General features: G+C 38.0%; 1 protein-coding gene across 2 annotated transcripts in view; it reads right to left on the reverse strand.

Annotated features, from left to right (window-relative positions):
* Positions 1-12,364, reverse strand: part of TSPAN12 (tetraspanin 12) — a 65,288-nt gene that overhangs the window by 20,617 nt on the left and 32,307 nt on the right. For both annotated transcript variants that reach the window (XM_060107916.1, XM_060107915.1), the window contains 2 exons: positions 8,039-8,113; positions 3,734-3,841 (listed from right to left, as the gene is read on the reverse strand). In XM_060107916.1, coding sequence (XP_059963899.1) covers positions 3,734-3,841; positions 8,039-8,113 — 183 coding nt within the window. The remainder of the gene's footprint in view (positions 1-3,733; positions 3,842-8,038; positions 8,114-12,364) is intronic.

Below are 12,364 nucleotides of genomic sequence, written 5' to 3' on the forward strand. Positions count from 1 at the left end.
TATGTTCCCATATCTCTTCCCTCTTGCATCTCCCTCCCTCCCACCCTCCCTATCCCACCCCTCTAGGTGGTCACAAAGCACCGAGCTGATCTCCCTGTGCTATGCGGCTGCTTCCCACTAGCTATCTATTTTACGTTTGGTAGTGTATATACGTCCATGCCACTCTCTCACTTTGTCACAGCTTATCCTTCCCCCTCCCCATATCCTCAAGTCCATTCTCTAGTAGGTCTGTGTCTTTATTCCTGTCTTACCCCTAGGTCCTTCATGACATTTTTTTTCTTAAATTCCATATATATGTGTTAACATATGGTATTTGTCTTTCTCTTTCTGACTTACTTCACTCTGTATGACAGACTCTAGGTCCATCCACCTCATTACAAATAGCTCAATTTCGTTCCTTTTTATGGCTGAGTAATATTCCATTGTATATATGTGCCACATCTTCTTTATCCATTCATCCGATGATGGGCACTTAGGTTGTTTCCATCTCCTGGCTATTGTAAATAGAGCTGCAATGAACATTTTGGTACATGTCTCTTTTTGAATTATGGTTTTCTCAGGGTATATGCCCAGTAGTGGGATTGCTGGGTCATATGGTAGTTCTATTTGTAGTTTTTTAAGGAACCTCCATACTGTTCTCCATAGTGGCTGTACCAATTCACATTCCCACCAGCAGTGCAAAAGTGTTCCCTTTTCTCCACACCCTCTCCAGCATTTATTGTTTGTAGATTTTTTGATGATGGCCATCCTGACTGGTGTGAGACGATATCTCATTGTAGTTTTGATTTGCATTTCTCTAATGATTAAAGATGCTGAGCATTCTTTCTTGTGTTTGTTGGCAGACTGTATATCTTCTTTGGAGAAATGTCCATTTAGGTCTTCTGCCCATTTTTGGATTGGGTTGTTTGTTTTTTTGTTATTGAGCTGCATGAACTGCTTGTAAATTTTGGAGATTAATCCTTTGTCAGTTGCTTCATTTGCAAATATTTTCTCCCATTCTGAGGGTTGTCTTTTGGTCTTGTTTATGGTTTCCTTTGCTGTGCAAAAGCTTTGAAGTTTCATTAGGTCCCATTTGTTTATTTTTAACATCATGTATCTTACATAAGTCATTGAGTATCCATAAAAAATACATGTAGTAAAATGACCACTTTCTAAAAATCATAAACTACTACCTTTCCAAGTCAGTCTTTTTAAATCCTTGCATGCAGAAGAAACCTACTTCTCATTTTCTAATGTCATGTGTTTTTCTGTGTTGCTGACAGGAGGACAGTTCTTGGAACACGCTCACTCCGTCCACAATAGAACAGCCCATTTATCTGGCCTTCTCAGGAAGTGAGGTGCTCCACACAAATGACTTTTCCAAATAACTTATGCATAGCATGTTCTGTGCCAAATGCTTTTTTTTATTTTAATAAGTCACTGAGATATGGTTGCTTTTTACATAGTTGTTTTTCTTCATCAATAGAAGATACTGAATTGATACTGAAAATTTTCCTGGAAACTCCCTTAAGCAAACCCATTCTTAAGCCACACATGACTATGGTCTACATCTCCTTGGAGTCTTGCTGCCTCTTTTAGGGCCACAATGTGAGATGGGGCCACTCTTCTAACATGCTGTCAAACCGGAAAATTCCACCACCATTTTACATAAGCAGAACCTGCGGCTCTAAGGAACAGGACAAGTAAGTTGCCAAGATCACAGACCAGCCGGCGGTGGAGCCTATTTTTTCTCAAGCCTATACTCCAACCTCTATGTTAGAATCAATCAATAAATACAGTTTTTAGCATCAGTTTTTTTAAAGGTATTAGATAAACATCACTAGGGCTTAAGTGAGAGTCCACTAAAGTGAAGTACATGCCCAGAACTGCACTGAACGAGGAGTCAGGAAAACTGCAGCCTGACAAGGTTGCTCTACAATTTATTTTGGGAGAAGGTGGTTAGCTGAATTGTGTCTTTCCATCCCACCAACAAATTCACGGTGAGGTTCTAACCTCCAGAATGTGACCATATTTGGGAAGAAGGTCTTTACAGGAGGAATTAAAATAAGGTCATAAGAGTGGTCCTAATCCCATCTGACCTATGCCCTTATAAGAAGAGGAAATTTAAACACAGACACAGAGGTTAGATGACGAGAAGACACAGGGAGACGACTTCGGCTGTCTACAAGCCCAGGAGAGAGGCCTCAGGAAAAAAAGCAATCCTGCCGACGCCTTGATCTCAGACACCCAGGCTCCAGAGTTGTGAGACAATAAATTTCTGTTGTTTAAGCCACCCAGCCTGTGGTACTTTGTTATGGCCGCAGCCCTAGCAAACTAATACAAGGGGCTTTTAAGAACTCTTTCAGGAGGCGCGGAGGTCTTCACCACCTCCTCTGGAGTGAAATAAGCCTATGATGTAAAGGAGGGAACTTACCATACAACAAAGCTAAAAATATGTGTGCTATCATCTGTAGCGCTGTACATTGTCTCCCTAGGGTGGCGCCCTCTTTGTACCATTAGAAAAAAAAAACTCATTTTGCTTTTTAACCTGGATTATCATGGTCCACATCACAATTGTCAGAAAATAAAGAGCTCTAGGAAGCTTCCACTCCGGGCAGTAGCTGAACACAGCTTATTATAAATTCCCTAACACTTCAGTTATTTTCCCTTCACGTTGTTTTTAGTACAAATGAAGAGTAAACAAACAAAGTCAGGAAGCAGTTAAATAAACAGGAAATCTGTGCTGCAATGATAATTTTCACCATCTCAACAACTGTAACACAAAGAGCCAGATTTGGAGATTATCCTGGACTTGAACCTCTGCCTGTATCCAAGACAGAATAACTGAGCAGGGAGCAGGACATCTCTTGTCCAAACCCTGATTCTCAAATGCTTTGGATCCCAGCTTTAAATGCCAGTAAAAGAAAGAGATAGACTTGGTCATCTGGGAATGTCACTGCAATCGCAAGGAAACTGCTTGGGAGAAGAACTTAGTTTGAATCAATGGTTAACTTCAAGTCACCAGATTTTAAACATCTAAATATAGTCCCTGTTTGAGAGGATAATGGGATGCAGTGCTATATGGAAGGTAGGTAAGAAAAGCTAAAAGCACTTAACTTTGTAATGTTACTGTTAATAATAACCATAAGCTAAATGAGGTCAAACTTATGATCCCATTTAATCTTCTCAACACCTGGAGGAGATAGGTACCTTTATTATCCCCATTTTATAGATGAGGAGACTGAAGCTTAAGGAAGTTAAGTAAATTACAGAAGCTCATGTATTAGTAAGCAGCAGAGCCAGAATTTGAATGAAGGTCTTTCTGATTAGAAAGTTCATGCTTTTAATGATATACTGAGTCCTAATTTCCAAATGAGACCCATTATTTTAAATTTTCAAATGATGTTTAAATTACAGATAGCTCTAAAAGTCATGAAAAATTATCCATTCAAATAGAGCTTGGGTAATTATCAAGGAATTCTCGTTAAAAAAGGAAAATTTAGCTTAGCAAAAGGGCTTTTAAAAGATTCTAAAATATATGTGAACCATGGGAAATGAAGTGGAAATGGTGGAAGAAAAGCAGGGCATAGAGTTACTTGAAGTATTTCTCAATAAAGAATTACACCAGTGGTAACTGAATCATCGGTTTAACTTTCCAGCACAGGGAAAATGACCAAAGCCAAAGCTTTGAACACTTGTTTTGAAAGTGTGCCATTTATTCCATACCCTCTACCTCAGAAAAGGTAGCACTTACCTCTCTCTGAAAAAAATTCCAAGCATGAGTAAGCCACCGGTATCTCGGTAAGCCATAATTTGTCATTCTGGCTTTCAAAGTGACCATGTCTGACCACTGTACTGGAATCTAGAGATAGAAAAAGACAAAGTATCAACAACTATAATGTGCAAACAGCCACATTCAGACACACATACATTCACAGATTCACACAAACACAACCACTCATAGACTCATCCACATACTCACACTTGGAATGTACTGCCATTGCCAAACACTACCTTAAATTTGTATTTGTTTGTGGCTTAAATTAAGCTCAGGGTTATTAAATACTTATCAAACAATCTCTACTTGTAGATTTTTGTATTAAATGAGGAAGTACTTCATATTAAGCAAAATAATGCAAAATCACTTAATGCCGATATCAAGTTTAAGGAAATCACAAACAAGTAAGCTATATGTTCTATAGATACACCTGAAGAGCTCCTCATAACAAGTGATCCCTGCTGCAAAATGCCCTTTCATTTGATTTTGTAATGCTATGAAATGGTTCTCTGAAGTGATTGCAGATTATGGTACTAAAATAAAGGGAGAAGAATTAAGGGAATGAGTTCAGCTCAAGCCAAGGCTCACTCTAGAATAAGTCTGTAAACTTTTCAAAAATTGGATTTTAGAGGCATGTTAGAATTCTAGAAAAATTGTTCTGAAATTAAAGCATTTTTTTGTGCTCTGCCTCTCAAGGCATCTAGCACCATGTCCCTGAGCAGTGTTTAATCATGACAGAGCTTCAGGTACACAACACAACAGTTGGCAGGAAATCTAATCAGCATATCATGCTATGTTTTATGTACAGTGCTACAGGAGAAATGGGGTCACACAAATCCTAGTCTCTCCACACGTGCGGTATTAAAGTAACTCTTGGGAAACTAGACAGACATCCACACCTGATCTATGGAGCAATACTGACTGGGCTAAGTCAAGTAAATTTGACACGAACTCAAGATTCATATTATTTTGAAATCTTATTTTTAAAAATAGTAATATCAATAGTAGTTTAAAAATTCCTGGCCACAGAAAGTCTTCATTTTGTTCCTTTGTTAATTTTCTTTTTTTTTTTTTTTTCTTTTTGCGGTATGCGGGCCTCTCACTGTTGTGGCCTCTCCCGTTGCGGAGCACAGGCTCCGGACGCGCAGGCCCAGCGGCCACGGCTCACGGGCCCAGCCGCTCCGCGGCATATGGGATCCTCCCAGATCGGGGCACGAACCCGTATCCCCTGCATCGGCAGGCGGACTCTCAACCACTGCGCCACCAGGGAGGCCCAATTTTCTTTTTTATTACTTGGAAATGTACAATACAAAAGAAAACACTCCAACACCTGGGCACACAACTTTGTTCCCTAAATAATGGGCTGACTGGGTATACTGTGTGTTCATCTGGTTCCAACAAAGTTCAGAGAACTAACCAAAGTTCAAGCTATTCACTATAAATTCTTATTATCTCATATCCTTTTGAACATAAAATAGAAGTGAAATAAATTCTCTAGAAATTTATAATCTGAAACAGTTAACATTATTGACAGATTTCATCTAGAGAAGAAATGATGAATGGGAGGTGAACATGTATAAAAAAACAGAAATAATGGGAAAATAGGCTGCCTGCTGCCCAATCTCTTGATTTGGTTATTAGAACAGACTTATTTTTAATTTATTTTCCAAAATAAATATAAGTTGTTTCCCACTTGTGACCACAATTGATCTGAAACCAAATATAACAAGAAACACAGGCGGTCACTGAGGTTCGGGCACAAAATACAGTGCTCTGGCCATAAAGGAAAACACACATGTATTGGCTCCTTGCATGGAACAGAGAAGAGCACAAAGCCCATTCTACGCAAAGGCTGGGTTCTGCAAAATTTCGAAGCTCATAAACTTTAAGGTCACTTTTCATTCACACTGCTATTAGTGCAAAGGCAATAAAAAAAAAAACCTGACAAACGTTTTTCCTAAAGGACTACTTTCCACATTTCACTTTTAAACAGCCCTTGTTTTATCCTGGTGACTTAATGGGAGAAGATTTACACAAGCAAAACAATGATGTATGCCTTCAGCGGGTACGGCAGTGTACACCCATCTAGTACCACTGTGATACTAAAAAAATACTTGCAGATCACCCCTTCACAGAATAGAAGCAAGTATCTAAGAAGTATCAATTTCTTTCTGTTTCCTCAAGTTCCTTAGAATTATATTAGAGTCAAAATATTTCCTTTCAAATACCTTAAATTAATTCATTTCAAACGTTATAATTTAGGAAATTTATAAAATATTAGTACGATATAAGCACTGTTCAAGGCATTTTTTAAATCCACTAGAAAGTAAACTCATTTTTAAAAACCTTTTAATTACCAAAAAGAACACAAAAGCTGAGATGAGGAGATCAAGAATTAATTATACAATTTACTACTCATTGCTTGAATGTTAAGGAGATCCATGTGTTTTTTGAAATTAGAAAAAATTAATAAGACACTGAAACTGAGTCCCTGGAATCAATCACTTTTTCATTCCCTTAATATACCAAGTTTCTAGGGATGGTGTGAAAATATGATTCTCAAAGACAACAAGAGCATTCCTATTGTAATAGGAGATTTTGTTTTGAAGATAGTGTTTAACTTTATATTAAACTAGTTAGAACCTGCCCTGACTTTTCAATTTTTAATAGAGAAAAAAATAACCATAAATTCTCTCTTCTTACTGAGAGTTGTCACACATTGAAAGCATGAGTGTTTTCAGAGGGGTTCAGCTGTGTAGCAGTGCCAAAGCATCGTTTACATGTAAATTGAAGTATGTAGAGTACCCACTATTCTGTAATTACCTCTTAGTATTCAAAACAGTGTCACAGTACAGTAGCAGATTCACCATAGAATCTTTAATAACTGCATCAGTACCAGAGATGTCTTCAATTGTCTTACACAACTGCCAAAATGCCTCTCAGAAACAAATGTAAAAGAATCTGCTTCATGGATGGTGGTGATGTGATGAATTGGGAGATTTTGATTGACATATATACACTAATATGTATAAAATAGATAACTAATAAGAACCTGCTGTATACAAAATAAATTAAATTAAATTAAAAAAGAAAAAAGAAGAATCTGCTTCGCTTCTTAAGAATTCTTAAATTTTAAAATGTTGAAGACTGACCTGGGGAACTTGCCACAAATGCAAATACCCAGTCCCTGCCTTTTCCTCTATTCCGATCTAGGAGCTCTGGCCTAGAGCCCTATAATGTGCATTTTAAAGAATCACCCTGGTGGACTCCTGCTGTAGACAGTCCAAAGACTACATGTTGGGGGAAAAAAAAACCATCATCTTCCTGAAACAGAATTACTCTACGAAGCTCAGGGTGGAAAAATCTGACCTGCCACCACAAAAACAGCCAGACTTCACAGACATGCAAAGGTGCTCAACCTCATTGATAATCAATGCACCAATTTTCACCAAGGAAGTGAGCAAACATTAAATAAGTAATAATGTCCAATAGAGCAGAGGTGAAGTGTGAGTGGTATACCGAACATGACTGGTAAAATCTTAAGGTTAAGAAACTCTTATTCTCATTCATTCTAACACACACTTCTTAATTTGGAGCATGGTTCGGCTTGCTGCAAACAGAAGGTACATGTTTCCTAGCCATCAGTGTACAGCTGCAGTCAGCATTTTGTAAGGTTTTCATGTAGATTTTCAACTTTTCTCAAGTCCTGTTGCAAATGTGAATATTTCCTATTATACACTCAGAAGATGGTAACATTATTTTAGAACATATATTATTTTTAGTCTATTATATCCATGTTTAAGCAATCTGTGGAATTAAAGATATATATAGGAATAGAGGAAATGAAAAATTACAAATTATGCTTTGGAACTATGCTTTAGACACAGAAAAGAAAATGCTACATTTCAGAAGTATTGGGAATATTCATTGTTACCAGAGAGCATGAACATTCAAATTAATAATCATGTGCCTAACAACTCCAGAGTATCTGATTTAAAAGGTTGAATGAGGGCCTCCCTGGTGGCGCAGTGGTTGAGAGTCCGCCTGCCGATGCAGGGGATACGGGTTCGTGCCCCGGTCTGGGAGGATCCCATATGCCGCGGAGCGGCTGGGCCCGTGAGCCATGGCCGCTGGGCCTGCGCATCCGGAGCCTGTGCTCCGCAACGGGAGAGGCCACAACAGTGAGAGGCCCACGTACCGCAAAAAGAAAAAAAAAAAAAAAAAAAAAAAGGTTGAATGAATATTGTTTCAGATTGTTGTTATATTCCATTTTGAACTCACCATAATTTCCTGCTCATATGTCCAAACACCACAAGCCAGTTCTATGCAGAAAATGACAAGTAAACTTCCAAAATACTGTAGAAGAACAGAAAATGAATGCTGTTAGGATAGAATCAAAGTAAAATATGGTCATCAGAGACAAGCTAAATATTATTCAGTGTTGTTTATTCAAAGGACAAGAAAACGGAGGCACATATTCAAGAAGCTCCCTCCCTTGGGAGCAGATGGGAAAAATTTCAGCAAATTTTGAGACATCGGCAGACAACATTCAATACTCACCTAAGTGGGTCATTTGGATAGTGCTCCATTTATCAAGTGCTTTCATAATTAATTCACTCAATGGATAAGACTACCTCATTTTACAAATGAAGAAATTAATGTGAAAAGTATACAATATGACTTGCTCAAGAATGTGCATAATAAAATAAATTTTAGAGCCCTAAAGTGACCACTGCAGCCATGTTCTTTGTGCTCTTCCTTGCCACTTCTCCAGTTGTGGAGGTCACTTTACAGAAGTAAACAGTAAAAGGGTGAGAAAGAATAGGCTCTCTGAAAGTCCACCAATTTCAGCAGAATTAAAACAACTCCACTGCTGTCATGAATCCTCCACTCCATTTATGGTGCCAGTCAGGGTGGGAGGATCGGGTAGTGATGATTATTGATTATTCCTCTTCACTGGAATGACAGCTCTATCAAGGGCAGAAATTTACTGTGTTCCTTGTCACAAAGTAGGTGCTCAATAAATTTTTTTTACATAATATATGAATAGATAAGAATATGTGAAAACAAACCAGAATGAGGTGTGGAGAAAAAGGAACCCTCCTACGCTGTTGTGGGAATGTAAATTCGTGCATCTACTATGGAGAACAGTATGGAGCTTCCTTCAGAAACTAAAAATAGAGTTGCCATATGATCCTGCAATCCCATTCCTGGGCACATATCCGGAGAAAACCATAGTTTGAAAAGGTACATGCACCCCAATGTTCATAGCAGTACTATTTACAATATCCAAGACATGGAAGTAACCTAAACTTCCATCGACAGATAAATGGATAAAGAAATGTGATATATACATACAATGGAATATTAGCCACAAAAAAAGAATGAAATAATTACATTTGCAGCAACATGGGTGGACCTAGAGATTATCATACTAAGTGAACTAAGTCAGAAGTGAAGTATTTGTCTAAAGACAAATATCATACGCTTATATGTGGATTCTAAAAAAAAAATGATACAAATGAACTTATTTGCAAAACAGAACTAGACTTAGAGACATATTAAACAAACGTGGTTATCAAAGGGGAAAGAGAGGGAGGGATAAATTAGGAGTTTGGGGTTAAAATATACACACTACTATATATAAAATAGATAATCAAGGACCTACTATATAGTACAGGGAACTCTACTCAATATTTTGTAATAACCTATTAGGGAAAAGAATCTGAAAAAGGATAGCTATATATACATATATATGTATAACTGAATCACTTTGCTGTACACCTGAAACTAACACAGCATTGTAAATCAACTATATTTCAATAAAAAATTTAAAAAATAAAAGTTTAAAAAAAATACAGAGTGATACAATGGAAAGAGACTGGGAGCTGCCTTGGACTGGGTGATCAGGAAAGGCTTCCTTATGAAGGTGACCTTTAAGATGACTCAATAGCGTCAAGAGAAGGCAAAGCTGATAAGATTTGTGGCAAAGCAATCCAGGAAGAGGAAAGATCAAGACCAAGGCCACCTATCGGGTGAGCTAGTTAATTTAAGAACTCAGTGGTAATGGAAATGCAGAAGCGGGTGGGATGGGGACAGGGGGTGAAGCACATGACACTGAGAGGTACAAAGAGCCAGATCTTCATGGGCCAGAGAAAGGCTTTTGGATTTTATTCTAAGTGTATTCTACGTGAAATTCATTAGCAAGTGACATGGTGTGAGGTACATTATGAAAACATAACTCTGGCTGTTTTGTGGAAAATCACCTGTAGGAAAGCAAGGGTGTGATCAGTGCAACTAAATAAAAGATTGCTGAATTAGGATGGTAGCAGGGAAATGGGAAAAAATGGACTGATTTAGGATTGTGAGCCATCAAGACTTGAATGTTGTTTCTTTGCTCATAATTTTTGCCAAAGAAGGGGAGGGAAAAATAAAAGAGACAGAAATTTGAGCTGATTTTCTACTACTTCCATGATATATCCCTTCTGATTTAAAAACATAAATTACTGTTATTAGTTTTAATATGCTTCCTTCATATAAAAAATAAAGAATATATGGCTATAAAATCTCTTAGACAAAAACATGCTTAAAATTATAATTTGATACAAAAGATAAAGTAATATTTTCTTTTATTTTTATAATCCTTTTATTATTTAATCTAAATGCATAGTTACATGAACGAATGTATATTTTTCCAAGTATATTTTCGAAAAGTTTTCTGTGAACTACTTCTCTTTTTAACATCTTTATTGGAGTATAATTGCTTTACAATGGTGTGTTAGTTTCTGCTTTATAGCAAAGTGAATATCCCTATGCCACCCCTCTAGGTGGTCACAAAACACCGAGCTGATCCCATTTTACAAGCCCTTTTACTTTCAGCATATGTAGTACTCCTGGTCAGCTTCAGTCTACTCAGATCTTGTTTCCAAGTATTGCCTTACTTTGAAGATTTTAGCCTTAAAATAATTAGAAGAAATTTCGTGAACACAGTACTCCAAGTCAGTCTTTCTCCAAATTCACCTTAATACTTAAGAGATGTCTAGACATGAACAATACTATATCTGCAACTTACGTTACAAAAAGTCCAAAATGTTCAATAACTATATGCTAGATAAATGTTCTTATCTTTGTTAAGACCCTAGGAAAGAGTGAGACTCCAGAAAAAAAAGTTACACTATGGGATACTTTTGCTTTCTCAGGTCTCCAACCTAAATTCTTTTTAAAATTGACTTCTGATTACAATGAAAACCAAAACAGCCTGAAAAGGCAAGATGTCTCTAAACATGAAACATGGACATGGTTGAGAATTATGTGTGCTACTAGTAGAAAAACGTAGGACATACCCTGACTTTGCCTTGGGGATAACCATGCAGATTTCTGGATTGACTTTGAATCCTTTTAAATCCCATTTCAGTCATCTCTCTCACTTCTTGCCTATTGGAGTTACTGACTGGCTTACAATGCCTGTGCTACACCGCAGAAAGGCCCCCAGGACAGGGTAAGTGCCCTGATGTACACAATACATGCAATACCTGAGTGGCTCTCCAGGCTAGTGGATCCAAACAACAGTATAATAACTACAGGCATGATGTCACCTTGACTTCCTAGAGTGAGCTTTACAATGGACTAGCAAAACCATAACTTAAGTATCTCCAGGGATGTATATGTAAAGCATATATATCTAAAGCAATTTCTCATTACAAACTCAAAACTGAGATTACCAATCATGGGAGATAAGGGGTAAGATCCATCTGAGTTGGACACTATTTCAACTGGGGAAATGCATCTTTCAGAGATTTGATGGTCTTACTTGATACAAGTTCTGCCATATAAAACAATTCCTCTGCCTTTATTCCACTTATACTCGGGGCACAGATTTATTTGACCTTGATATGGAAAATACAAGTTTCATCAACATTAGAAAATTTTCTTGGAGCAAATTAAATCTAAAATGTAATTCAGATAAAATATTTTTTTACAGATGGTGCTGCAGCTTCCTGGTCAGCTGTCTTTGCTTTGTTGTCATTGTATTAGCCTCCTACATCCAGTCTAAGTCCAAGGAAAACTTTAATTGTCAAATCTATCCTTAGACAGGAATAAAGACACAGACCTACTAGAGAATGGACTTGAAGATATGGGGAGGGGGAAGGGTAAGCTGTGACAAAGTGAAAGAGCGGCATGGACATATATACACTACCAAACGTAAGGTAGATAGCTAGTGGGAAGCAGCCGCATAGCACAGGGAGATCAGCTCGGTGCTTTGTGACCGCCTGGAGGGGTGGGATAGGGAGGGTGGGAGGGAGACGCAAAAGGGAGGGGATATGGGAACATATGTATATGTATAACTGATTAAATTTGTTATAAAGCAAAAAATAAAAAAATTAAAAAAAAATCTATCCTTAATACAAGACACACAGATCTGAAAAAGAAAATGTAGGCGTAGGGCTTCCCTGGTGGCACAGTGGTTGAGGGTCCACCTGCCGATGCAGGGGACACAGGTTCGTGCCCGGGTCCAGGAAGATCCCACATGCCGCGGAGCGGCTGGGCCCGTGAGCCATGGCCGCTGAGCCTGCGCGTCCGGAGCCTGTGCTCTGCAACGGGAGAGGC

The sequence above is a fragment of the Mesoplodon densirostris genome, chromosome 9, assembly GCF_025265405.1.
Source record: "Mesoplodon densirostris isolate mMesDen1 chromosome 9, mMesDen1 primary haplotype, whole genome shotgun sequence".
Taxonomy (NCBI): Eukaryota; Metazoa; Chordata; class Mammalia; order Artiodactyla; family Ziphiidae; genus Mesoplodon; species Mesoplodon densirostris.